This window comes from Thunnus albacares, chromosome 12, assembly GCF_914725855.1.
Source record: "Thunnus albacares chromosome 12, fThuAlb1.1, whole genome shotgun sequence".
NCBI classification, from domain to species: Eukaryota; Metazoa; Chordata; class Actinopteri; order Scombriformes; family Scombridae; genus Thunnus; species Thunnus albacares.
In genome coordinates this window covers 10,243,641-10,271,595 of record NC_058117.1, presented here as the reverse complement: position 1 = coordinate 10,271,595, position 27,955 = coordinate 10,243,641, and the positions used below count along the sequence as shown (strand labels likewise).

At 40.8% G+C, this 27,955-nt stretch overlaps 3 protein-coding genes across 4 annotated transcripts; 2 read left to right on the top strand and 1 right to left on the bottom strand.

Annotated features, from left to right (window-relative positions):
• Positions 1-8,863: 8,863 nt before the first annotated feature.
• Positions 8,864-14,175, top strand: LOC122993878 (B-cell CLL/lymphoma 6 member B protein-like). Of its 2 annotated transcripts, none has more exons than XM_044368320.1 (9): positions 8,864-8,966; positions 10,766-10,937; positions 11,049-11,270; positions 11,360-12,220; positions 12,329-12,456; positions 12,570-12,734; positions 12,839-12,969; positions 13,070-13,207; positions 13,420-14,175. In XM_044368320.1, exons 1-9 carry the CDS (start codon positions 8,936-8,938, stop codon positions 13,561-13,563), a joined length of 1,992 nt encoding a protein of 663 aa, XP_044224255.1. In that variant the 5' UTR covers positions 8,864-8,935; the 3' UTR covers positions 13,564-14,175. The 2 variants fall into 2 exon arrangements, with proteins under 2 accessions (XP_044224255.1, XP_044224256.1); XM_044368321.1 differs by lacking the exon at positions 8,864-8,966 and adding an exon at positions 9,016-10,638.
• Positions 14,176-17,243: 3,068 nt separating this feature from the next.
• On the bottom strand, positions 17,244-23,443 carry cmpk (cytidylate kinase). Its single transcript, XM_044367150.1, has 6 exons — positions 23,195-23,443; positions 21,896-22,042; positions 20,921-21,073; positions 20,733-20,809; positions 20,333-20,429; positions 17,244-18,115 (listed from the first exon to the last, which is right to left on the bottom strand). The coding sequence occupies exons 1-6, from the start codon at positions 23,336-23,338 to the stop codon at positions 18,074-18,076; spliced, it is 660 nt and encodes a 219-aa protein (XP_044223085.1). The 5' UTR covers positions 23,339-23,443; the 3' UTR covers positions 17,244-18,073.
• Positions 23,444-23,564: 121 nt separating this feature from the next.
• Positions 23,565-27,896, top strand: fam78ba (family with sequence similarity 78 member Ba). Its single transcript, XM_044367149.1, has 3 exons — positions 23,565-24,786; positions 25,009-25,288; positions 25,979-27,896. The coding sequence occupies exons 1-3, from the start codon at positions 24,452-24,454 to the stop codon at positions 26,219-26,221; spliced, it is 858 nt and encodes a 285-aa protein (XP_044223084.1). The 5' UTR covers positions 23,565-24,451; the 3' UTR covers positions 26,222-27,896.
• Positions 27,897-27,955: the final 59 nt, after the last annotated feature.

Sequence of the window (27,955 nt, the reverse complement as noted above, 5' to 3'; positions counted from 1 at the left end):
GCATGCGGCAGATAAGGACATGTATAGGGGTGCAGTATTTATTATAGTAAACATGGAAACATAGACTAACATGCTGCAGGCAGATACATACACACACACACACACGCACACACACACACACACACACACACACACACACACACACACACACTCAGTGCTGTTTATATACCTTTACTGTAAAATATCATTTTTCATTCATTTTCCTCATCCAAATTTTCCCAGCTGCTCTTTGGTGAAGGTAGATTTCCGAACTTCAACCACTGGGGAGGCACCCAGGATAACTACCCTCATTCTCTCACACACATACACACGAAAATATACACTCACACACAGTCACACACAGTCTCACACACACACACACACACACACACATACACACCACACCTCCCACAGGCTTTGCTGTAAAACAACAGGGGAATCCGCCATGGTGACATGGTGTGCCCTGGTACTTTTCCACAGATAACATGCAGTGAGAGATACAGTGTTGCAATGTGTTTATATTGACTGTGCGCATTTATTACTTCACATTCCATACAGTCAAGGTAGACAACACTCAAAGGAATTGGAAACTGAAATTAGAAATCAGGAAATAGAACTATGAAAACATTTTTCTGATAAGTTATATCAAGATACTGTATATGTAAGCTTAAGTTTCAATTGCAGGGAATTTATAATAAAAAAGTGGAATACACTTTATTTAGGCTCAGGTCAACTTTCTATGAAGGGGGGAGAAAACAGGTAAGATACTTGCTGGACAACTAAAGCAACAAAACCCCTATAATGTAATACCAGCAATTAAGAAAGGTGATATTATAGTTTCTTCAACAAAGCACATAAACAAAATTCTACAACAGTTTATTAAGAGCCACACACATCAGACATCAATCCCAAACAGGAGGAACTGACAGAATTTTTTTTGCCAACATTAATCTGTCTGGACTGTCATCTGAACAGGTGGAATTATTAGAAAGCCCCATAACACCGAATGAAACCAGGAATGCTGTGTCATACATGAAAGCAGGGAAGTCACCTGGCCTTGACAGATTTCTAGTGGAGTACTATAAGCAGTATATAGATGTCCTGGCACAAGTACTACAAGAGATATATAATGAGGCTTTTACATTAGAATCTCTCCCCGCAACATTAAACGAGGCCTTAAGTGATGTCTAACAAAGATAGAGACGCAACAAACCCCTCTAATTTTTGACCTTTAAATCTGATTAACCTGGATTGCAAGATCTTGGCCCGACGCCTGGAAAAGACATTACCAAGCATTATACATCCTGATCAAGTAGGATTTATGAAAAATAGGTCATCAACGGACAACATGAGAAGACTATTACATTTGATTTGGTTGAAACAGACAGAAAAAGACCCAGTCGTTGCCCTGTGATACACAGCATGCATGGAAATTACATTTGCATAGTCAAGCACCGATAAAAATGTTGTCATACAATCTGCAACCTACCGTTAAAAGAGAGGCACTGCTTATTTATAAAAAAGAAACCTCATTTAATTTTTTTGAGTTTTAAAAGTTAATTTTTCATCTAACCAGATACAAAGGTAATTATAAGATGGGACTTTTTTAATTTGAGCCCCAGATATTGTACTAATAGTAAAACCTGGAGGATGTATTTATTTCGGATCTGGTGAAGAGTGTGTAATTAGTCTTATCTGGATTTAATACATGCCTAAGTTTAATTAGGGCCTTTTGAATAGCCAAAAATCATCTGCCTTTAAATTAGACAAAGCTTTGTCAACATAGGGCGCCTACGATGTTACCATTGACTATATCTCAGATTTTTAAACAATATGATACAATGATTAAAGACCTTTTATGGAAGGGGGAAAAAAACAGTATTAGACTTAGTAAAATGTGTTGTGCTGGGGACAAAGGAGGCCCTGGGTTACCACGTTCGAGATTACATAACCAGTTAGAATGGGTTACTATTGAAAATAAGTTGTCATTACCATTCCCCCTATTGATAGATTATGTCAGTGTTCACATAATGTATTGAATCCCATCATGTCTCACTCAAAAGAGATCTGGACCAAAATAGACAAAATGTATAAATTATCACATTGTAAACAATTATATTCCTCCTTACAGCGTAACTCTATGACTAGCATCGGAAAGACACCAGTATATTGGAGAAGTGGGCTATGTAATACTGTTGATTTATATGAAGCTTTTGTATTTTACAGAACAACTGTAATACAACAACTGACTGTAAGAGCTTAAACACACTGAGGGAGAAAGATGTGGGATGTGTAATGGAGGGAGAGGAACAGCTGAAAATTATATCCAACAGTGGGAAATACATAAGAGAAGCTAATGGGAAATCCACCTGATATAAAATAATACACAGATATTATTGGACACCACAAGACTCAATAGTATGGGATTAATAAATAGCAATTTGTGTTGGAAATGTCAGAAAGACACAGGCAGTTTGTTACACTGCATTTGGGAATGCCCAATTATGCAACCCTTCTGGACAACAACTTTGGAATATTTGAGGAATTGGTTGGGAAGGAAATTACCACAGAAGATTCTCCAAATATTATGTTTATTAGGGGACAAAACCCAAATACACAACATATGAGGTGGAGAACTTTTGGTAATCATGGTAGGCATGACAGTAGCTGCTAGGACATTACTCAGATACTGGAAAACACCCAATTCTCCAGAATTAAAAGAACGGGCAAACACCATAACAAAAACAACTTCATATGAGCTTATGTTTAACAAAATGAATAGCAGAAACGAGAAAGGCACCAGTTTGGATCTTTATTAAACTCATATCACACTGACTGATAGTCCTGTAGTATGAATTCTGTCTCCTGATAGTAATTAATATTAAAAACTGTTGCATGGATATTATTCCTAGTTATGTTATTATCAGTATGTCCCTTATACTACCGATTTCATTTATATTGTATTTTTTGTATTTGTACCGTCATGTACCAAATAAAAAAGCAATACAGATTTGAATTACAAAAACAGGCAGACGACACTCAATTTTCCCTTTAGTGAATCCTTTTATTTGTTCTTTTCCCAAATATGAATTGGCTGCTGACCAACATCTGAACTTCTCCACTCTTGGTATCATAATCTTTATTTGCACAGCACATACTCAAAAAGAGTTACAAAATCTTTTGCAGGATAAACCAATATAAGGTAAAGCCAATAAAATAAAGATTTAAAAGCTATGAATGCAAAAGGATAAACTGATATAATGAAAGAATAAGAACAGCGAGCTTCATCTCGTCAGGCTGACAGTTTTATGGTGACAAATTTTTGCCTGTCCATTAATACATTTTCAGTTAACCGCTGCTGAGGAGTCCCACAGAGTGACACATTACTTTCTATGTCTTGATGCAGAAGAGTGGTCCTCAGAGCTGACCACTCTTCTGCATGTACAATCCATTTAGCCAGTTACAACTGAGGATGCATTCTTTGGTTTCGTGCAACAAAGCCACCATTCATGTATCCCCTCTAAGCATTTTATTCGAGGTTGGACCACAAGGACATGAGTCGCTGTCCCCAGATGATCCGAAACCAAAAAGATGATCCAAATATTGTGATTTATAATCTGGTTGGTCTTGAAAAACATTGCAAATTGGCCTGTTTTTGCTTCAGCAAACACACTCTCAGAGACTCATGGAACAGTGAAAATCTTAAATGCAAATGAATGTTTTAAATGTTAATGAATAGTTACTTTTAATTGCTTAATGTAACATAATTAATTAACTTTAGCTGTTGTCAAATTATTGCTGTTATTACCTTGTGCTCAGGTGAACCAGGATGAAACAGCAATGCTCTGAATTCCTTCCAGTGTTTAAATTCTCTGTGCACCTGTAACAACAAAAGCTGCTGCTCAGAAAGAAAAAAACAATGAGGTGGACACTCTTAACAGTAAAGAAAAACATACCAATACATTGTAAATAAGAAAAGCAATAGAAAACACAAGATTTATAAGATTTATATCACTATTGCTGAGGGGAAACTCAATAGGCTAATATGAAACTCAGAAGCACATCCTCTTCTCTGGTGCAGAGCCAGGCTGAGGAAACCACAGATATGAATGTAATGAAGAGCAGGGTTCCTGTTTGATGTCGAAGGAGCAAACTGTACTTTTCTTTATTCAAATATGAAACTTATCTTCAACCCTAATGCACCACATCAGAAGACGTGTTGTGACATATTGAGAGATCTAGTTAACCATGTTTTAAATGACAAAAGGTTGCCAGCCTCCAGATCTGAGAGCATTGTGATCATCAAATCATCACATGAGGTTTGCTGTACAAAAATAGATGAACGTCAACATGCTTTCTGCAAAAATTCATACCAAACTGGTGACTTAACCAAAACACAAATGTCGTCAGGTTTAATGGTAGCAGTCTGACATTGTACCTTTAAACAAGCACTGACGTGATAGCTTGAAATGCAATTCGGCAGAAACCATTTTCTATTTTTAAGCCAATTTTACAGTGTCTGCAGGGCTGCAGCTAATGATTATTTTCATTATCATTATCATTTATTATCTGACAATTATTTTCTTGATTAATCGAAATGTCAGAAAATAGTTTAAATGCTTGCTACAATTTCCTAAAGCTCAAGGCCATGTCTTCAAATAGCTTAATTTGTCCTGTCAAAAAACAACAACAACAAAAAAAAAACGAGATAACAAACTACCTCAATAAAGAAGCTGCAACAACAATTTTTGGTATTTTTGCTTGACATTGACTTAAACAATCCATAGGTTCTCAAAATAGTTGCTGATTAATTTTCTGTTGATTTACTTATCAACTAACTGACTCATTGTTTGAACTCTGCAGTGTCTCGTGTTGTATTTTACGTCAGATTGTGCACACTTGGTAAATTTATTTTATCAGCTAGTGTGTCAGTGACCTGAGAATTTATGGTCAGACAATCACACAAGCAGCATTCACACTTAGATTAAACATAGAGATATAGAGCTGACCCACCTTATCTGTGTAGGACAAACACATTATTGGCAGTTTGACACTGCAGTATGCTCCACTCACCAGGGTCCTCTCAAGTTCAACAATTATTACGCAAAGACTGCATAACACCTGCAGTTTAAATATATACTTTCTGTAATTCCTACGCAGTTAGCATGAAAGTAGCTCAAAGTTCAATATATAGCTCACATAGACGTTAGTCTTTCATGGGCTGTGAGCAGTGTATACTTCATCAACAGCTGCTGAAAAATGACACTGAACTTTGTGCTATAAATAAATGAGTGCGGTATTTTAAGTGTTGCACATTTTGAGCGTAGCAAGCTGTTTGTTACCTTTCGGTGGTACAGAATTTAAGACTGTAGTCTAAAAATGCATGTAAGCACAGATAGATCATGCAAGATCGCTACTCCCCAAATTCAAGTGCATGCTCCTGGTTCGACAAAAATGAATACTTGCCTCTTTTCCCCCTCAGGCTGCGTGTCTGTGAGGACTGAACTAGTTTTAGAGTCATATTTTACCGACGTGACCTTTGATCCCTGTCAGGCAACCATGTGCCTGGGTCATGTTTTGGGACAGGCACGTTGATATCCGTCTGCTTCTTGGCCCTGGGGTCAGTTGAGTTCACGAGAGGGGGGTTGGGAACGCTTGTTAACACATAGCACAGGCTCTTTAACTGGCCGAGCAAGAGAGGAGCAGCGGCATATTTGTTCCAGGGTTGGCTGGTGAAATCCCATGCAGTGTTGTTTTTATGACATGCATTCTTCAGAGCAGCCTTGCAGAAAATTAAAAAAAGACATCTATTGGATGTATAGGGACAAAACAGAACAGGCTCACATAATCGCAAACAAATACCGTGTTTTGTTGTTGATCATCCTGCAGTTCCTGTAGTTTAAAGGGACACTCCACAAACCTTTACACATGAAGATCAGTTTACTCATCATGTGTCGTCTGCGACTCTGGTGGGAGCTATATAAAGTTTTAGAAAATAACCCTGATGATGACATAATGATGTAATCAGGGTTATGGGACATGCAGGATTGTATTTCTGAAAACTTGATCCATTCCAGAGAGTAAAAGTCAGGATATCTCAACCTCTGATGCTTTGACTTTGACCTGACTTTTTTATTCAGTCTCCTGCAAGCTCCACAACATGAACCCTTTTATGTAGCAAAACAAGACTTTTTTTTCTAGCTTTCACAAGATTGAGGTGTTGTGGAGGCATGTATTTGTGGTGAAGCAAAATCTGGTTTCCTTGCAAGAAAAACAGAAAAAGGCAGACATTTATCCTGCAAAAACAAACAGAAGCACTGTGTCTGTGCAATTAATGTTGATTAGATTCTTAAATGTACTGATATCTACCTCATACAGCAGTTTCTGTGTTTCTGATCGGCTCAAGCTTATCTGCTCTTGCACTGCAGCAAAACCCCTGATGTGAAGTTAAAGATGCTGCACGATATATGCAAGGAAAAGGCTGACTTATCAAATCTATGCATCCTCTTGCCTGTGAATAAACAACTAAACCAGGAAATCAGATGTTCAATTTCTGCCAAGGCTCTCTGACTGACTGAACGTTCTGTCTCTTCTCATTCAGACCAGAAAACATCGCTTCTTTCAAAGGATGTGAAGATGAACAACCCACAGAAACTTGGGCCACTAAAGATAACCGCAGGGGAAAAAACATCTAGACTGAAAACATTAACTAGAAATAGACCTCTTTGTTGCCATAGCCACCTGAACAGCTGTAATTTAGACCTGTTGAGCTGCACTTCACATTTATTTCATGGGGAAAGATTCAGTCTTCAGAGTTAATCTTTCCTGCTGCATACAAAGATAATAATCAGAAACTTTGCTGTTTTTTGTTTTTTTAATCTCTAAATGCTTATTTTGCACTGCTCTATGTGTGGGTGGAATGATGGGTGATCATGTTAGCAGTAAAATAATATTTATACAAGACTATGTTAACAATTTAAGACAATTTGTAGTGTTTAATGTTGACAAAAATGAATAACAATGTGACTTTTAAATTGTAATGTGTTGCTTATAATCTACCCTCTCCTTACCATGATGATGTCCATTACAAGATTCAAGTTTTCATTGAGATTTATTGATTATGAGCTGTTTGCAGTGCTGATGAGAGCATTTTAAAATATGAATGAGGAAGACTGCCGTTGATAATGAGGATAAGATCTTACGCGCCAAGTGCAAGCAAAAATGAAAACGGTGCATAAAACGGTGCATCATATCCTCAGTCTACGATCAAGTCTAAAGGTTTTATTTCTGTGACGGGCACAGTCCTCAGTAAGGTCACAATTACTCGCTCTAGTTCTCAATTACTGTAGTTCAGTTTCCTCCCACTGAACGGTCCGACCTGACCGAATGTTTGCTCAGCAAAGCCTCACTGCATGCAGCTCACTGGTGAGAGTGAAAGGTGATGCCGTCAGAAGGCAATTCTATATATTCAAACACAACTTTAGATTTGACTGGACGGGAGAGGGTGAAAAAAGGGAAAAATGATCATGTTGAATGTGCTCGCTCACAACTAATGAGTCATATTCCAACACAAAGATCATTTCATTTGGAGAAGTAACAAATAAATAATGTTTTCTCTCTTAGACGAAAGTGAAAATGTTAATACTGAGTGAGTGAAATGTCATCATTATATACAGTTTTATCATCTCTCAGATTCACAAAACTACTGATGCAGCTCTTTATGTGAGGAGAAACAATATAGTACAAGATGTGTAATAAGGGAATAGTGATTTGTCACTGGTTTTGTGGCACTTAGCAGCTGACTCATTTAATCTTTACAGATTAATTTAGAAAGTGGTGAGATATACAGGAACACGTCATTACACACTGGTTCATTAATATACTTCAGTATACAGCAGTCCCTTCTTAATTATCTTATCATGATATTATTTTGTTTATATTGTGTACTTAACTTTTTGTTAGTTCTTCATTAAAGAGCAGTTACCACCTGGTTTGTTGACTCATTCATTGGTAAGTACACAGGATTTTCTTTGTACGTTATTACACCTACTCAGATTAATATACAACTGTGATGTGAGACAGGAAGTGGTGGGAACACAGACAACTGCAATTGGAGAGTTGAGGACTTTACGCACAAACACACACACGCACTGCTATCTATAGTCTATCTGACATTCAAAATAGGGCTTAATAGCAGTTTCTGTATCCAAAAAAAGGCCACACATAAACTCTTAGATCAGCTTTGTATGAGATAATAAATGATCAGTATGCAGAATTTCAGTGAAGGCCCATAAAAAGTCCAACATACACTGATATAAAACTTACTCACAGCTTTAAGTATTGACAGAAATGTGTTGCTTTCCTCTGTTCTTCTTAAACAGATTGAACACATGGCGCCTGGCCAAAGCAAACACTTAAATCATCATTGCAACTTTGACATGCAAATGCAGTCTCTCGGTTCAAGAAAAAAAAATCAAAGGCAGGCAATGTGGCGGGAAAGTCATGTAACTAAAACGTAGAGGAGAGGAGGGTGGGACAGCAAATTGTTAATTATTAGAAAAAGGAGATGACTGACTTTTCTCGACACTTCGTTGCACCTCGGGCAGGTTTACAGCGACAACATGCTCTCATATTCCCCACGGTATTTATAACTCGGTCAGCTGACCGTGCACTTGGACTAATCCACTACGCGGGGAGATCAAGTCACCCCAGGAAAATTACGAATTAACAACTAAAATCTTTCAAATATTTTAGACTAAACCTACAAAGGTAATTTAATGGCCATTGTTTGTTGAGTACCCACGTGTTATACTGTACCGTATTTATAGTAAAGTGTTAAAATGAGGCAGACGGCGGTGAGCGGCTCCCCCGCCCCGGGGGAAGTGGTACGGTCCTCTGTTGAAATTCCGAGAATTGAGCTGCTGTGTTTCTTAGAACTGGATTCTCAGAACTGGTGATGCACAGAGTTTCGAGGAAACTTTTACAAGGTGACTTTTTTTCCTTTCCTATTTCTCAGCATTGGGTCAGAAGTGTTAGTGAAGTAGCGGAGGCTCATGTGGCCACCTCGTATGCTCCGGGGCTGGATTTCTTTTTCAGCATTTTAACTTATTTGTGATTCCTTTCAGCTAGAAGTGAACTAGCAGATGTAAATCATGAGAGTTGGGTTTTGACAGCTGCAGTCTGTGTTTCAGACGGAAGTGCGGCTGTAGGCTGTGTGTGTGCAGATTTAATTGTATCACTTGTGCTCCAAGTAGCTGGTTTTAGAGTGAAAACAACGCGCTGTTTTGCGACGTGAATCTTGAGCTCAGACGGCAGTTAATTTAGTTATAGCTATTTTATTTAGGCTTTTATATTTGATACACCATAGTTGTTTACCTGCTATCAAAAGTGGCGCAATAGGACCGGTCTGTCTGGTTCAGTCTAATTTTCTCTGCGCATTTTTTTTGTCGCCAAACAATCTTTTCATCTACTAAATGTATCTAACGCATGGCAGACGATTCCCAGCATCAGTTTTCATCGAGCGAACGATTTTTAAAAACATAATAAACTAGGAAACAGTCCCCAGACATGACAGCTATCACTATTTCTGAACTTGAACGGACTTGCTTGTGTCGGCCTGCTCGGTGCTTTTTTAGACGAAGTTACGCAGCAAAGAAGAACAAAAAAAAAAAAAAGAAAAGAAAAGAAAAAGACCACTCCTCGAAATCACATCCTACGAAATCACGCTGTCTCAGTTTAGTCCAATATGTGAGGCTTAGAAATAACTCTAATAGGAATAAATAGCAGGAGGGGAGTAAATACTAATGAGTTAAATGAGATGAGTTCTACTTATATCGGGGGACAGGAAACCTCTCTGTGTACTGGCAACCTAATCTGAGCCTGAGCAGCCAGGACGGAATGTGCTCAACGTCAAACACGTTTACAACCGACAGGCTGCAGGCTGCCAGCGGGAGTCTGGCCTGTGAGAGGCTGTAAAACTGCTCGGGGACACGGACAGACTGACCATATCAACTTCAAAGTTCAGATTGTGTCTAGTTTATAAAAGTATTATCGGTATTATGGTTTATTGTTGTCTCAAAATGAAGCATGTTCTAATAAGTTATAAACTATAGGTGTTGGTTCACTTAGAAAATATAACCGTTTTCAATAATACACTGTGTAAAAACAAAAAAAAAAACTGATCATGTGTAATAACAACGTCGTTACGGCCAAATATGAAGTAAGCATGGCTGAAAAGGTTTGGTGAACGTCCGTTTTACTTTTCTCGTTGCAATGGCGCCGCCTGCTGTTCAAACACAGTCAAGACACGTGTTGGGGGTCAAAGCTTGTTTTGATTATAAGGTCTTAGAGCAGGTGGCTTGTGTTAGAGGATGGTAATATACATACTACGAGTATTTATCATCTTATGATATAATAAGAGTGTTATTTAATAAATAAAAAGTGTTACTTGGCTAATTTTTCAAATTCCAGTTGAAGCTTAGATTGCGATTTTGCTTGTATATCTTATTGGGATATAAGATGATTTCTGTGTACCAGAATATTGTCAGAAGATACATTTTCATTGTGCATCAATTATTATTTAGTAGTAATGAGATGTAACTTAAGTTAAATATATTTTTCTGAGGATATGATTGAGTTATGCTCACAGTTACCCAAGAGGTGACCACCCCTATGTTTTCACTCAGTCAACATACAGAATGTGTACCTCTTCTCTGTGTCTGCCCTCATTTAGCTTTTTTAGTCATTGATAATGAACAAACAATTTATTAATTTTGCCCCCGCTCAGATTCTGACAGCATGGCCATGACTACAGATGGCTGCATTCAATTCACACGCCATGCAGGCGACGTCCTGCTCAACTTCAACCGCCTCCGCAGCAGGAACATCCTGACTGACGTCACCATTCAGGTGGAAGGACAACAGTTTCATGCTCACAAAGCCATCTTGGTGGCCTGCAGGTATGCACCACCATCAGATGTGATGAACAATATTTTTTTTGCCCGTAACTGTTGAATTCACCGTCCAGATGTTTATTAAAACATCCCTCTCTCTTGCTTTCTTTCTTACAGTGGTTTCTTTTATTCTGTGTTCATGGATCCTGAGAACGCAAACCTTAGTGCCATCAGCTTAGACCCCAAAGTGGACCCCAAGAGTTTCTCCATCCTGCTGGACTTTATGTACACATCTTGTCTGAACCTGATGGATAGTCTCGTAGTGGGCACCATGAACGCAGCCCTCTACCTCCAGATGGAACATGTGGCGGACACCTGCCACAGGTTCATCAAGTCCAGGTAAGGATAACCGAAAACGTGACAAGTGTAGGTGAACATGGAAAGGATCTGAGTTGGAGGTTATAACACTGAATCATATGTTTCTCCAGGCATCAGTCTCTGAATATGCAGAATGAAGAGGTACAGATCAACTCAGTACATCTGGCTGAGGAAATCCCTGCTTTGAGGTCTGTCGACACAAAAGATCCAGACTTTAGAAACAACCACACATCAACCTCATCCTCTCTGCAGGAGTACAGGGGCTATATCCCCAATATTTTCAGGGGCATCAACACCTCTGGCTCCTATCATGTGTATGGTGACCTCCATATCCCTGCAGGGAAGTTGGAAGGTTCCCATAAGATCAGCGCCCTTCCCAGAGGAGGGGCTTTGTCCCAGAAACAATGCTCACAGGTACCCAACACCAACATGGCTCACAATGAGTCCATCATCTCCCACCCCATGCCATCCCACCCCAGTTTTCCCACCGCTACTATCCGACCGGCAGGAGCCCATGGGAGCCTTCAGGGGCCTGCCGCTCCCATGGAGGAAGACAGCATTCAGCACCCACAAACCAGCTGCCTTAGATTGTCTCCAGGTTTTAGTAAAGGTGTGATTTGTAGCCCTCAAAGCCCCCTCAGATCTGACTGCCAGCCCAACTCGCCCACAGAGTCCAGCAGCAGCAGAAACGCGACCCTGAGCCTCAAACAACCCTCGGACTGCCCCAAAGACACCAAGGCCCGCAACTGGAAGAAGTACAAATTCATCGTTATGAACCAAACTCCTCATGAGGAAGAAAAGGAGGCTCAGAGATGCAGCGCTGAAGCCGGATCCCCCACACACAGCCCCTGCAGGAGTGGTGGAGCAGGTGGACACAATGAACTCCAGGGTGAGGAGGGAGCCAGCGAGCACAGAGAAGAAATGCCCATGACTGTTGACAGTTGCAGCAGCAGCACCTGCAGCAGCATCAGGTAAAACTACATCTCATTGTCAGAACAGTAAAGTAGAACTTAATGCAAATTGGTTCAAGAGCAGAGGTCAACTTTCTGTTAACTCTGTGGTCTTCATCCTTTGTGCAGCCACCGCAGATGCTCCTCCTGCGGCTGTGACAGCCCTCAGCACCTGGAGGCCGGTCACCTTTCTCCAGACTCATACAGCAGAGAGGACACCAACAAACTACACTCAGAGTATTCCTCCTCCAGCTGTGGTAAGTTCTGTTATATATTTGAATTACTACAAATGATTTGTCAGGATTATTTTAAACAAAACCACAGAGGTGTACTGAGTCAGGCGTTGATTGTTTTTGCTGTGTTTCTACAGAGAACACCTTTTTCTGCAGCGGTTGTGACTCCAAATTCACAGAGGAAGATTCCCTGAAAGACCACATGGTCCAGGTCCACAGTGACAAGCCATACAAGTGTGACTGCTGCCAGGCTGCCTTCCGCTACAAGGGCAACCTGGCCAGCCACAAGACCGTTCACACTGGTAAGATTAAATATGCCCGGTTAGCTTTTTGATGTATCATTATACCGACATTGTGGGTGTGACTGATTTATTCATTGCCCCACCTGCTGTATCTAAACTTGTAGGTGCAAAGCCATACCGCTGCAACATCTGCGGTGCCCAATTCAACCGACCAGCCAACCTCAAGACCCATACCCGCATCCACTCTGGAGAGAAGCCATACAAGTGTGAGACATGCGGTTCCAGATTTGTCCAGGTGAGAGCAATACCTATTTAGAAAAGGGGGGAAAAAAAGCTATGTAAATGTCAAGCCGCTGCCTCTATGTGTAGGTATTTAATATTATTTTTTCCTCCAGGTGGCCCATCTTCGTGCCCATGTGTTAATTCACACAGGAGAAAAGCCGTACCCTTGTGAGATCTGTGGAACGCACTTCCGCCACCTTCAGACACTCAAGAGCCACATGCGCATCCATACCGGAGAGAAGCCTTATCATGTAAGCTCCCTAGTCAATCTCACTTCCTTATCCACTACTGGCTAAAAAGAGAGTAATCCTCTCTCCCCTATGACCCATGTGCCTATCAATAGTTATGAGTCTGGAGTCGTAATCCAAGAGAGCTATGAACTAATAGATGGAGTTGGGGGATGAAACTGTCCATTTAAAAAAAAAAGCTATTCTAAATGAGGTATTTTCTTCTTTTTCTTCAGTGTGAAAAATGTGACCTCCACTTCAGACACAAGAGTCAGCTAAGACTCCATCTCCGACAGAAGCACGGCGCCGTCACTAACACCAAGGCTCAGTATCGCAGGACTCCCAGCAACCTACTGGCGGGCCTGGTGAACTCCTGCTGAGCCTGCTGCAGTCCGGTTGTGTGTCATTTTCTTTTTGCGTCTGCCACCATGCTGTCAAAAGATCTTTTATTTTTTCTAAATACGAACAGAAACATAAATATTATATATATTTGCCCTTTATGCATTTGTAAATGATGCACATTACTTGATGTAAGCTCTTTGGTATTTCAAAGATTGTAGAAGTTTATGTTTTCGTTGTGAATGTCTAACAACAGAATGTACATTTTGAATGTGAATTTGAGCAGGTATTTCTCTATTTCACGGTTCCTTAGCAGAATGTCAGCATTGAAGGACAGTCCTCTTTCTCTTTCAGATTGAGAATCACTGTTACATTTTTTGCTTCTGATATTGGTATGAATTTGCCCGCTAATGTGGTAACATTTAGTCCTTTGAAATCGTCAGGCTTTTTTGTAAATAAGATAATATATATTTTCAGATTGCCGTCTGCTGGCAGAGTACGAATATATTCACGTTACATTTGTTTTTCTTACGTGCAGTGAGCTTCACTGAATGTCAGTCATACAAGGGCTTGCTATTTTGCCATTTCATAGATTGTGGTACGTATTGTACGTATATGTACAGATTGTTATTCATTAAAAAAATTGCTGTGTACATATTTTCTTTTTTTTTTCAATAATTTTTAGGCCTGTTGGTATTTTGCACATACTCATAATGCTGTAATTCATATATTTTCATACTTTTCATTCAAATATTTCTTAAAATGTCCTCAACATGTTGAAACAGTGTGTTGACACAGTTTGTTAAACCCTGTGCCCGGCACTTGCTATATTCTTATTTATATTCAAACTTTTCTTTGCTGTATTCTATCACATTTGGTGCTGCAATGATCCAGTTTCCCCCAGGGGGATCATTAAACTTGGATTGTATTTTATCAAACCTTATGTATTATAGTGCACTCGTACGAACCAGTATATTCATAGTGCCTTACATTCACACTTTTCTATTGGCTCTCCTCCCAGACTAACTATTAATACCTTATAAGTTTGTCAATATGAAAGCCCCTGTACTTATGAACTGCTTTTGTGATGTATTTCACATTTGGTACATTGTCCTGTTGTCATGTGTATGCATGTCAGATGCTGTCGTTGCGAAAGCTGATCATTGTTGTGTGTAGCTCTTAAAATGCAGATACACCAGGCCTCAAGCTAAAAAATGCTCAGGAATATTAGTAGTATGTCAGCAAATGTCTTTGTAACTGCAGATTATATATATATGATATATATATATATGACATGAAAATAAAATGTATATTATGTAGCATACATTGCAAGAGTGGTGTCCATTATTCATATTCATATTCATGACCTTACATGTAAAAAGTAGGCACACTGATGTGTTGTGATAATGCAGGTAAATCTGACCTGGATGCTTTAATGTATGAAAGTATTACACAGACAACCTTTGTGTTGCCTAGTTCTGATTGGACTGTTATGGTAAAAATGAGCTTTTCCACACTTTTCATCATTTGTGTATCTTTGCAGAAACCTAATTTCAGTGATATCCCGCCTTGTCCAAAATGTTTAAGCTAGGTGGGTATCCAGACCTGCAGCGAATCAATAAGCAAACATGGATAAAGTGGAATCAGGTGATGGCATGAGGAAGAAAAGATGGCAGGTGTTGAAAATTCCACTATATGTGGCCGAGACAAACTCTATTCAGGCCTACTTTTAACTATTTTATTTAATTAAAATTGGAGACAAATTAACATGACTTGATGTGTTGCACCAGTTTCTGAGGAATTTGCACACCTTGTGCAACGTGTACTTAATGGGAACTGAACCCTCGAGAATGTTTATGCAAATACAAATAAACACCACAAAACTTAGGCAACCACCTGAAATTCAGAGGCAATTCAGGAGCTGTGCTCAGGCATCTTGCAGAAATTCTTTGATAACAACCTCAAAAGAAAAAAAGAGAAAAAGAAGAAGTTCAAAAGTTCCTTGTACTCAGATGTAAGTGACAGATGAGGTAAAGCTCACTAGTTTGTGCAAAGTCATGCTAACATCAGTATGAACTTGTCGGATGTTTTGTAGATAGATGCTATGTGGTAATATTAAAATGAGGAGGTTGCAGAGATATAAAAAGTAAAGCCTAGAGATGTGCAGAAAAGGGCGAGGATCCTGGATTCCTTGGGAGAAGAGGAGGAGGCTTTTTCCTTGTAAGAGATCCCCTAGAGACTCTCTTTAATTTTTGTTTTTTGTATTTTACTATTTTCGTAGTTTTAGATCGCTTGCTTTGTAAAACCAAATAAAACTGGTTTGTATTCTTACACACTCCAACCAAAGTTCCTAACTCATGCACATCTCTGAGGTTCTCTGGTGTTCCTTTAAGGTAAGAAAAGACGCCTCCCTTGGGATAGACTGACAGTAGTTTTTGAAATTGATTAGATTAAAAAATTATTGACTCCTGTTAAGTTAAAAATTAGTGGTGTGTATTAAATGATAGTGTAATAATGGTTCAGGTTCAGTGACTAATGCTAATATACAGTTGTACATGTGTTAGAGGTAGGATTCCAGTACAATATTGGGTTGAGGGTTTATAATTAGGAGTCTAATTGGCTAACTGTTACGCCTGGGACACACTGGATGGGTGAGCAGCGCGTGTGCGTGTGTGTCGCTGAACTGCTGCGTCTCTCACGCTTGCAGCGTCCACACTGGAAGCGTGTCTGCTGCGGCGCTTCTGCCACTGGCAGCACTATCTTTCTCGTTTTCCCTGTCCATTTCTGCTGAGAACCGCGCGCGTCACGCGGAAAAAATAGGCGAGACTTTGAATCTCTAGATGAAGCGCGCGTCTCACGCGGGCAGTGTGAGCCCTGTTAACATGGGCGCCGAAATGAAAAGCAAGAGGTTCCGCGACGCACACGCGCTGCTCACGCATCCAGCGTGGCCCAGGGTTACCCCGCGCGCCTGACGCGAGGCTGCTGCGTCGCTTCATCTAGAGATTCGATTCTATTTTCTCGGGTTCTATTTTTCGCGCGGTTCTCAGCAGAAATAGACAGGCTGAATTCTGGTTCCCTAAGCAAGACTAGGATGGTCGTGTGTGTAGATTTTGGGAACTACGTTCAATACTTAGGTCAGAGGTAGAGGACAGCCGTCTGTCGGTGCCTTACACCGGCAGGGGGTATCGGTTATCTGTAGGACAGAAACCATTACACAGGTATTTTTAAAATTCTTATAGATGGTATGAATAAGATCTCGCTGTGTAGTTCAACTACACTGATGTTCACTTGTATGGATTCATTCTTCAAATTAGTTCTGAACTAGTTGATCCCAAGTTGCTGCTAATTATCAACATTTATTTGTTCCTTTATTTTATTACATGTTGGTATTTTGGTTTTATTTCAGCTTTTATTTATATATTTATTATTTGATTTATTGATTAAAATATACTTGTTGTAGCATTTATTTATTTTTCATCCTACATAAATCCCAACTCAGCATGAATGAATGAAACTGGAACTCAACTTCTGTGATGTCAGGCGCCCTCTTCTGGCTGATCCACGAGGTTTTGTGAATTTGAAAAATCTTCAGCAGTAAATTTATCCAAGTCTTGTTAAGTAATATACTACTGTATTATACGTATAATAAGATAAACAGAAGCAAATAACTACAAGAAAAAAATCTTCCCAAATACTATTAAAGAAAGACATTGAAAGAACATTGAGCAAAACAAAAATCAGTGCGTTTACTTTTCAGTTTTATCCTCTTCCTTCAAGCAGATACAGTACAGATTTAACAAAACGTTCATTTTGACCTCTCTGTGTTTTCTCTATGACTAGTCCCTGGTGTCATAGCTGTGATGAAGCACATGGAGGTGTTCTGATACAGATTAAAATAATCAATGAAGAATGAGCCACAGAAACAGTGTAAACCTGATGACTCTAAACGGCACAAAAGCAACTTGGACTGGTTGGTCTGGTCACTGTCCATTAAATATGAGGCTGTTGTTTTATGCATTTTATTTGAATGCCAGACAGGCTATTGGCTGTTGAAGTCTGACATGGATCCCAGTCTGTTGTCATCAGGTCAAACAACTATTTGGTCTGAAGCGTTACAGTATGTCTGCTTCCAATGACATGATACTCTGAAGACATTAGTGATATATACCATTTTTGTACAGACTTCCAGTACTACGGGTGTCTTTGATTTACCAACAAAGTGTCTCTCTAAAGCTAACAAAATGATGTTCCTACGCAAAGGCCTCAAACTATGATGAATAACTGTGTACATGAGCTGTGAGCTCTTCAGAACATAAACTAGTTAATCACAAGTAGCTGCTAGGCATCTCTACTTCTCATTCACACCAATACATATTGTACACACACTCACAAACAAACAGCATTTACAAAAGAGATGGAAAACAACAACAAAAAAAGTAACCAAAAGTAAAAAGTCATATGGATGGACATATAAACTTATTATAGTGTACTTGCAGTTGATAAAAAGAAAAACTAAAAGGTAAAATGAATGTTGTTGGCAGCTGGAGAAATTCAACCCTCTTTGTCTAGGATGGCTTTCACATCAGCAAACACCTGGAAGAGAAAAACAGGCGAGTGTACTTTGGCTTGTCGTGACTCAAAGAAACTGGGTCTACATTTCATTTCCAGCTGAGTAATTTCACAACTCTAAGTACCTGAGGTGCAGCACATATTTATATCTCATAGTATCACTCATACTGGTTATAATATTTTACTCATTAGCTTCATTGCTGAGATCTAAGACGGTGGTGATGCTACAAACAGCTGGCACACAACGGACTCCAACAGGGCAAAAAAACGCCAGTGATGAGATAATCACAGGTTTTAATTGAATTCCCAGTTGAAGGATATAATTTAAAGTACCCATCTGGAAGTGAAAAAATAAATGGAAATACTGAAAATGATCATGATCATCCAATTAAATGTGTGAATGCGCATACAAGACTGAAAACTATGTGAGGTGAATGTTAAACTAGGAAGTTTCTCAAAATCTAATGGATCTTTACAACTATGAGTTTGGGTAATAATTTTAGTATCTGCCTCAGTTTTCACTTCCAGTAAAATTAAATTTTGTATTTGCTTAAAAATTCCCTTCAGGCATGTTTTAAACTATAAAAATATTGAAAAATCTAGAGACAAGATGCCTCCTACTTCACCGGAAAGTCAATTCTCAGTTTATGTGCACTGGAGGCTTCAAGATTTTACATCACACACTTGTGAAGTTGCATTTTGGACCATGATTAGCTTCCAAATTAGTTGTGATGTCACAAATCATGCTCATAGGTGCACGACTTAAACTCAGATTTAATGTGAGCACAGAGAAACTTTCCTCCTTCAGCAGATGAATGTGAAAACAACCTTCTAGTGTGAAACTCTGCATATAAATCATTCTGCACAGTGAAAGTCCAAGTCCAACATCCAAGGGAAGAAACAAAAAGAAGGGAGGGAAGGAAAGAATGAAGGAAAGAACGGAGAAACCTGACGTGTTGCTGCTTTTCCTAAAGCACAGAGTCACATTGTCCCCAGATCTCAGCAATGCCAGCAATTAATGGTAGGAATGACGACCAAAACCTCTAAATCACACCCAGATTGTAAAAAACAAAAACAAAACTGGTCTGTCAGCCAGCTGTCGTCTGTGCTCTGTGACGGCACAACAACGTAGCGTCTTTGATGCCATCCTTGTTTCTGAGGTAATGGATTACTTTTTTGGTAGCGCCACAATATCTGAATTTTAAAGCAGTTTGGCTGGCACTTAAAATTGAGGCATATTTTTCTGCTGAAAACTTTACTGACTCCAGTTTTCCAGTCCACCTCTATAAAGTTTGAGTTACTGTTTTAAAGACAGCATCTAGTGGCCATCAGGTGAACTGTGCCTCTAACTCCATCTGGGGAGGTTTTCCCCTCTGCCCAACTGAAGGATTTCCACATTCAGTCATGTGACAGTGACTCAGTTTCCTCCTCTAATATAGGACTGGACAAATTGCAATCTGATAAACTAATCCTTCTTTTTTGTGTTTTTTTATTATTTGGGCTGTTTTCACTGAAATCTCTCACACCACGACTCAAGTCTTCAAGCCAATGTGGAACTGCCTTACCCCATGTCTAGACAGCCTGTGTGTCAGACGCGTTTATTACACGCATGTCAGACACAACAGATACGCTCTCATTTTAATCTATTGAACTGTCTGCATTGGCTCCGTGCAGGTATGCCACGTCTCACGGGCGTAACCCCAACCTGAAGCGTTCATTTACAAATCAAGTCTATTTTCCTCCGATTTATGCGCATCACTACAGTCATATGTTTTGGGCTCTGAGCGCTTCCAACACAGGTGACCTACGCTCAACACTGCACCTGAACGCCTCCAGTGTAGATACACAGATGGAGCACTCGCTGCCGCTACTGCTCTGCTGATGTGCTGCTCACGCTATGTTTGCTGTCTAGACACGGGGTTAAGCTCTACTTCTTCCAACTGCTACTAGAAGCTGGTGTCAAAAAACGATTATCAGACTGTGTAAATTGGCGGGAAGCCACTCACATCACCCTTCAAGTCAAACTATTTCTTCATGACATTTGGGTTTCAATTATTTCATTTGTTAACATCATACTTTAAGAGTTTTTTTTTTTTTTGCTTTGATTGACCCGTTTTTCGACCTATCAAACTCAGCTGTGGTAGTTGTCACTTTCTTATTTCACCTCCACCCAAAATGTCCCTTCAGAGATCTATGGGTGATATTTATAGCTGTTCATGTCATGTCATGACATTTACTCACCTCATCCACAGAACGAGAGGCGTCTACAGTGCGCACCTTGCCGAGTTTTTCATACAGCTCAATGATTGGTCGTGTAGACTGCAGGTAGGTTTGGATTCTGCATCAAAGAAAGAGATGCCTGGTTATTGGGGTCAGATGACACAGGGGACTCAAAGGACTCATAAATTAGGTCAAAAACACACATGAAGGCATCCAACAGTCAGCTAAATGGGTCGCAGAAATCTATACTGATCAGATAGGCTTGTTGTACTTTGTTATGAGAAGAAAATCAGTATACGAAATCATTAAATGGTCAAAATCAGCAGTACATTTTTGCAGATACTACTTGTTCAAAAGCAAAGTGTGTTCTAAAATCAATACTGTTAAAATCGAGTGTTTTGGCTTTGGTTCAGGACTGTACCTTTTCTCCAGGCTTTCCCTGTTGTCATCTGTGCGTCCACTGCTCTTCCCTCTTTCTAGACATCTGTTGATGCAAACCTGTGGACAGGGAAGACAGAGATCATGTCCTCAGTGTAAAACAGCTCCCAGGAGATCAGCTCAGTACTCTGCATGTATCTAATAAAAGCTCAAAGGGTTTCCATGACGTACCTCATTGCCACAATCAAAGAAAAGCACAAATTTGACATCTGCTTTCTCATCCATAACAGTGTTCCAGCCCTGAAGGTTGTCCTCGTTGCGGGGGAAACCGTCTATGAGGAAACGGAACTTTTTCTCATCTTGCTGCATGGTCTCCTCCATTGCCTTAAAGAGCAGGAACAAAAACGAAATTGGAAAAAAATGTGTCTTTTGATGTGATTTTACTGCCAAAGCTGTTTATTCGAATGACAAACAAGGACCTGTTTTCAGATATTTAGACAAACCAATTAAAAGGAGCAGTGACACGCAAACCTTATTCAAAATGCTTCCTATGTGTCTGCATGAAATCAAGCTCTCTTATCATGCTGACAAACATAAACAAATAGAAAACTATTTCAAAACACATTGACGTCATATCGAAATTCAAACATTTGCATTGATCCATGTTGCACATGGTTTTGAACTGTGACTGATTATATCAATTGTTTTGTCAAAAACAAAAAGTGGAGCAGAAAATAATGATTTGTCTCTTTTATAATCATTATAAAAAGATCAACATGCCAAAAATCAATCACAAGTTACCAGAGTCATCTGACCAAAATCCAAAACATTTTCATCTAAATGTAAAAGAAAAAAAAAAAGAAAATCCTCACATTTGTGACGCTAGGAGAAGCAAATGTTTTGTTTACCTTAAAAATTACTTTAAAAAATGTGTTGATTGTCACTATTAAATATGCTGTAAATTGACTTTGTTGTTTCTGCACTAAACGAAAGAGGTTCTGCCTGAGAGCAGAATAAAATTCAATACATTTTTGTGAAAATTTTTCAAGTTAGTTCCAGCATAAAATGATCTGCTCAGGTCCTGGAAATGAAACTGGAGTTGCACACAGGTCCTGAGTAAATAGTCTGACTCCTGACAGACGAATCAGGAGTTGCCTCTCGCTAGGCAACCAAAATCCTGATTCACAGCCCATATTTGGTAAATACCTTTTTGAGTAAGTTGATGGTGATCTCCACAGGGACAATTTTGCCTTCCTTGATGTAGTTGGCAATGAGCTGTCCAAACTCTGAGCCCTCTCTAGCTCGCTCTGCCCTCAGCAAGTCCCCCGCTGACAGATGGGTGTAGTTGTAGTTCTGAGAGACAAATGAAAGGACTTTTTTTTTTTTTGAATGTGATGAGTCTACCTACTCATCAAGAGTCAATTACTGCTGAGAAAAGAGTGAGAGTTATTTAAAGAAGGTTTGTAGTTTTCTACTAAAACTTTGCAGACAGGCTAAATCCTTCTCACTCACAGTCCAGGAAGAAGTCCGTCCTTGTGTACTGAATGAAAGGAGTGTCTATACATAGCTGCCATTCAAGCCTAACCACCACACTTGAAGCACAGCAGCCAACACCCATGAACAGAAGTAGTCATAAAGTCTCCCTTACAGAAACTCTCTGAGTCAAAGACTTGCTGCTTTTCCAAGATGGTGCACAAGTCAGTGAACAAATTAATTATACATTAGAGAAAGCTCACCATACAACATACAAGACATCTTAACTGCTGGACTGATTCACCTTTGATTTAAGTTTAATTATCAATAACATCATAACAGATGTTACTGCAGTCATTCACAGAGCCTTGATGGCATGTCAGTAATGAAAAGTTTATAGGTTTATAAGTATTTATAATTTTACAGTCTAAGTTGAGGTGAATAATATCAGTGGAAGTGTGTTGACCCTTAATCCTGTAACACTTGTATGGGATGATCAGGGTAGAAGTTCATCAGCGAATAAAGGTCTTCATCACCAACTGTTTCCGCTTGTTCTATTTGTCCAGACTTACACTGACCATTACATAACTCATAGCATAGATAAGTCAATGATAAGGTTACAACATGGAGCAGATGTCAATAGGATATCTCCTGCTGGCTGTTTTCACTCTGTGTAGCTCACAGGCAGGACATTACGCTCATTCAGACAAAATTTAACGGTAGATGAACATTTTCAGACATGAAGATTTCTCATTATTCTGATGAAAAACATTTAAATTGTGCTTTGCAGCCTCTACATGCCAACACAGGCTAGTATATGCAGTATGTTACCCTGTGTGGCTAACTAACTAGCTCGCTGGCTATGTTCATTTTTAGAGGACAACCGGAAGCTAACGACATTTAGATATTACCTCATAAAAAAGAAGGCTAATAAAAAGAACAAGCACCCTGAAATCCACCAAATACTGTGTATATGATACTACACGCTTTCAGAGACGGCTGTTTTTCATTGTCCTTTCTCTCGCTGCTTACCTCCACGATCCTGGCGCACTGGGTGCCTTTGCCGGCGCCCGGCCCGCCCAACACGAACACAACCTGCGGCTTCATCATCAGCGACACCTGGTTATACAAGCTGCACACCCTCTGAGACACGGTGCCGAACACACGGCCGATCATAAACCAGCGGCGCCTCCCTACAGACGTGAACAGGCGGCGGCGGCGGGACAGAAAGCAACGAGCAGAGCTGGCCGGTGGATGCGTGTCAGTGTCAGTGGTAGGAAGTCGGTGAGCTCAGCGACACTACATCCGCTATCGACTTCACTGACCAATAGGAGCGTCGCACGGTCGTGACGTAGGCCTCTAGCCACGCCTGCATACACTTGTTATTTTTTACAGTGCAGAGGTCGGGTGACGCCCCTCCCCTGCCTCTCCATCACCAGCATCAGCACCCCCAAGCCGAGCGAGGCGAACCGCGGCTGGAAGAGGATGCTCTCCGGTCCGTGATGCTCCAAAGCTCGACGAGTCAAGACGATGAGACGGCTAACCGGAGAGACGGCGGGGTATAGTCACTGTTTTCTGCACTGTTTATGCCGCTCCGCTGCCTCCATTCATGATGCACCATTCATGCATCCCCGAGAATGGAAGCACACATTAAAATAGCCCGCTACAGCCCTGTTGTCGCTCCTCCACAAGACACTTTTCTCGCTCGTTTGATGAATCTTCTTCTCATGTAGGTCAAAGTGATGAAGAGCCTGGTTTTATCTTTTGAGGGCGCCGCGCGAATGTAGGGCTAACGCAGGAAAGCCAAGCGAACAAAAGGCATCCAGCCCCCCTCCTCTGACGCACCTGGCTGCCCTGTCGCCACTTGACATGACAGCTCAGAGCCGGGAGCAGAGCAGCAGGATCAAGGGGCACCGACGTGCAGCCGGACGTGTGGACTCGACAAGGAACAGAGGAGCCTCCGGACGCGCGGCGGAGAAGCAGCAGCAGCCCAGGGGAGGCCGGATTGCAGTTTCTGGGGACGAGCGCCAAGGGCAGTGCGGCAGTCAGCAGGCAGACCGGGGGGAGGAGGCTGCAGAGATCTGTGATACTTCGCCTCCAGTCCCCCACTGCGCTCTCACCTCCATATCATCCCGAAAATATGCTGGTGGACGCTTTTATGTTTGATGATTGGTGACTGTGTTACTTCCCATCATTTTGTCCTCCTTTTTCCTCCCAAACAAGCAGTGATGATGGGATATTAAAAGATTGATCTGCTCTTCAGGCAAGGGTGGAACCCGGAGGGGACTGATGTGCATACTGGCCAGGTATCATTTGCTCCCTTCTTCTCTGGTTTTGCTCATTTTGCTTGTCGCCTGCACTATGGGCTGTATTCAGAGCATCGCATGCAAGCCCCGCATCAGACGGGAGAACATTGTGGTGTATGAGGTGTCAGCCTCTATCGACCAGTGTCCCACCATCATTGAGGAGAACTCACCAATTGTGCTCCGTTACAAGACGCCTTACTTCAGGGCCTCAGCAGGAGTAGTGATGCCGCCAGTGCCCCGAAACGAAACCTGGGTGGTGGGCTGGATCCAAGCTTGCACCCAGATGGAGTTCTACAACACCTATGGTGATATTGGCATGTAAGTGTGTGGAAGATATCATCAGGACTTAGCCTTTTCGGCCCTCACTGAGCTCAGTATGTGTGTGTCTGGGAAGGTGTTTGGATGTGCACACCTCTTTCTTTTTCTTTCACCCTGTCACATACTCAGAACATCTAGACCACAATCCTGCACCTGGCGCTGCCAAAAATAACCCCCTCATCCCCTCTCTTTCTCTCTGTCCTCCTCCGTCCACTGCCGCAGGTCCAGCTGGGAGTTACCAGAGCTGAGAGAGGGTCGGGTCAAGGCCATCAGCGACTCAGATGGAGTCAGCTACCCCTGGTACGGCAACACCACTGAGACGGTCACCCTGACTGGCCCAACGTCCAAACCGTCCCGCCTGACGGTCAGCATGAACGACAACTTTTACCCCAGCGTGACGTGGGCTGTGCCCATCAGCAACAGCAACACCCCCATGCTGACCCACATCACCAGGGACCAGAGCTTCATCACCTGGCTGGTGGCCATGAACTCTATCACCAAGGTAGGACAAAAACGCAGAGCAACAGCAGACCTGCCACTCATTTAGATGAAGCTGTTTGTTCCCTTATGCATAAAACTATTGAGAGGTTTTTACACCCTAAAGACACATTCATGCTGATATATGCTGTTCGGTTTGAGTGAAAAACATCAGCTTTACATCTTCAAAAACTTGCATTACACACAGACTGACTGTGATGTAATTTGCTCTTCCTTCACTTTCCTTTCTGGTGTAAAGTTGCAAAGTATCACGTCATTGCCTTCAACTCTCCTGAATAAAAAAAGTCAGTCTAGCTTAAACTGTGTATCAAAATGCACACAGTATTTATTCATTGTCTCTGTAAAAGAGTTATATTCCTTCCTTCCCTCCAGGCTATCATAGAGAAAGTACTTTTACGCATTGGTGGTTCACCAGTTAAGAATAGAAGCAGAGCACACCTGTCTTTGTTTTTTTAGAAAATGTAGAAATTCATATTTTAATGAAGTAAAAATGGCATTGAAACATTTGTCTGTGAAAAATAATATATAATGATTTATTATGATGCACATTAAGTAAGCATCTTTTAATAGTGAACAATATAATGCACAATTAACTCTTCATGCACTTAAAATAGACGGCATCGTTCATACACACAGTACAGTATCACATATACAGTATTGACGATATTAACTTTATGCCTCTCTCTTCTTCCAGGAGCGTATCGTGTTGCAGACGGTGCGGTGGCGGATGCGGGTGGACATCGCCGTGGACCCAGACATGCCTCTGGGCTCACGGGCCTCATTGGTGGGTCGTCCCTACCAGGAGCAACCGCACATCCTCAACTACCAGGAGCCCATTCCTCCCAACGCGCTGGGGAGGCCGAACGCCAACGACGCCCAAGTGCTAATGTGGAGGCCACGGAGAGGGGCACCACTAGTGGTCATACCGCCAAAATAGGAGGCTTGGATGGTTCCACAGACAAAAGTATAATCGTTCCCTCTTGCAGAAGAGTGGGGGATGCAATTGGTGAAGTTGTGAAGCCCATCAGAGATTAGAGGACTGATGGTTTCCCTGCGCTGAAGATGCCAATAGCTCATTATTCTTGAAAGATTTAAGCGGACCATTATAACAAGCCAGAGAGGATGTTACATCTTGGATCTGACACAGTTCGATGTCAGAATGGGAGTCTACAACGAACTAGTGTCAATGGCCTGGAGATGCATCACGGCTTTTTTGGCCCTCGACAAGTTTTGGACTGCATTCGAGAGTTCTGCCTGCCTTTTAGTAAAGAAGGAACACTGTTTTTAGATGTACCACAGAGGTATTAGACCACAACAAGAACTGCATCCTGCATCCTTATGTAGATCTTATTGCATGAGATGAGAGTGAAAGAGACAAAAACTGTCCTTTGAGAAGAATAAGAATAGCATTTGTTTTGTATAACTTGATACCTGAAGACATTGTGATTGAGAAGTCGCATCAGCCAAAAAAAAAAAAAAAAAACCAACAACAAAAAACCCTGCGGGCTGGTTAAACCTCGTATGTGCCAATAAAGGCCTTCAGCACACTCAGTACCAGAGTTAAAGGATGTATTCAGATAATTTAAAAGAGACAAAAAAGTATTATATGAATCTTTTTAGGTTAAGATTAAACTCATGCATCAGTCAGATTGTATTAAGAGCACCCACTCAGCATAAAAGTCTGGAAGAAAAACAAATCTGCTGTAGTTTTCACTGGAGTTTTGCTAATTCACTCACATATTTTCAACTCCGTAGCCTCAGTAGTGCAGCTGATACTGTATTCAGACGGGTGACAAACCATCAGAGAGATGAGCTCGACCTGTTACCACATTGTAATAAATAATGTCAGCTATGCTTTCAATAAGTGCGGTGAAATGACTTGGAATGGTGCCATACAACAAATTGAAATCAAGAGGGTGATAGCAGTCAGAGCCACATATATCATAGCTGGAATGGGGCCGAACTGAACTCAGACCAAGGGTAGATTTAATGTGGCAGTAATCAGGCCATCTTGTAATATCGTGACAAAGTTTCATACATTTTCTGACAATCAGGGATTCTAAATGTACCCTTAACAGTTTCTCTAGCGTGGACTTTAACCAGACCACATTTTGAAAAAGAATTGATTTGGATAAGTGCCATTTTTTAACACTGGTTGTATGAGGTCACATCACAGCATCTCCTCATTTCATGAATATGTACTATTTAGTAGTAGGTTTCTGCAGATAATCACAGATGAAGGTATTCCTGTGTCATGGTTATGGTCCTGGGCTCCGTCCAAGTCCCTGCCTGCCACTCCAAACAGGAGTCACATGACTCATCCTCCATCTGTGCTTCTCTCCAGGTTCACACCTCACCTTACCATCTGCCTCTATCTGCCCTGTCTGTCCACCTCATCACATACACTACCTCCATCCCAGAATGCTCATTTTGCTCTTAAATCCACAACTATGCAAAGATTGTCTGTGACTGTATAACAAAACAAACAAAAAAAAAAAACAGAGGGAGAAAAACTGGCAAAATAAGAGAGATTTCTTTTAAATGTCTCAATTCTGTTTTTATCTTCATTTATTTGTCAGGGTCTTTGTTGAATAAAATGGCTGTTACTACCATGTAATTACTCAATGAGGTTAAAATAGGTTTTATTAATTCAGTGTGTCTCCATTTGTTG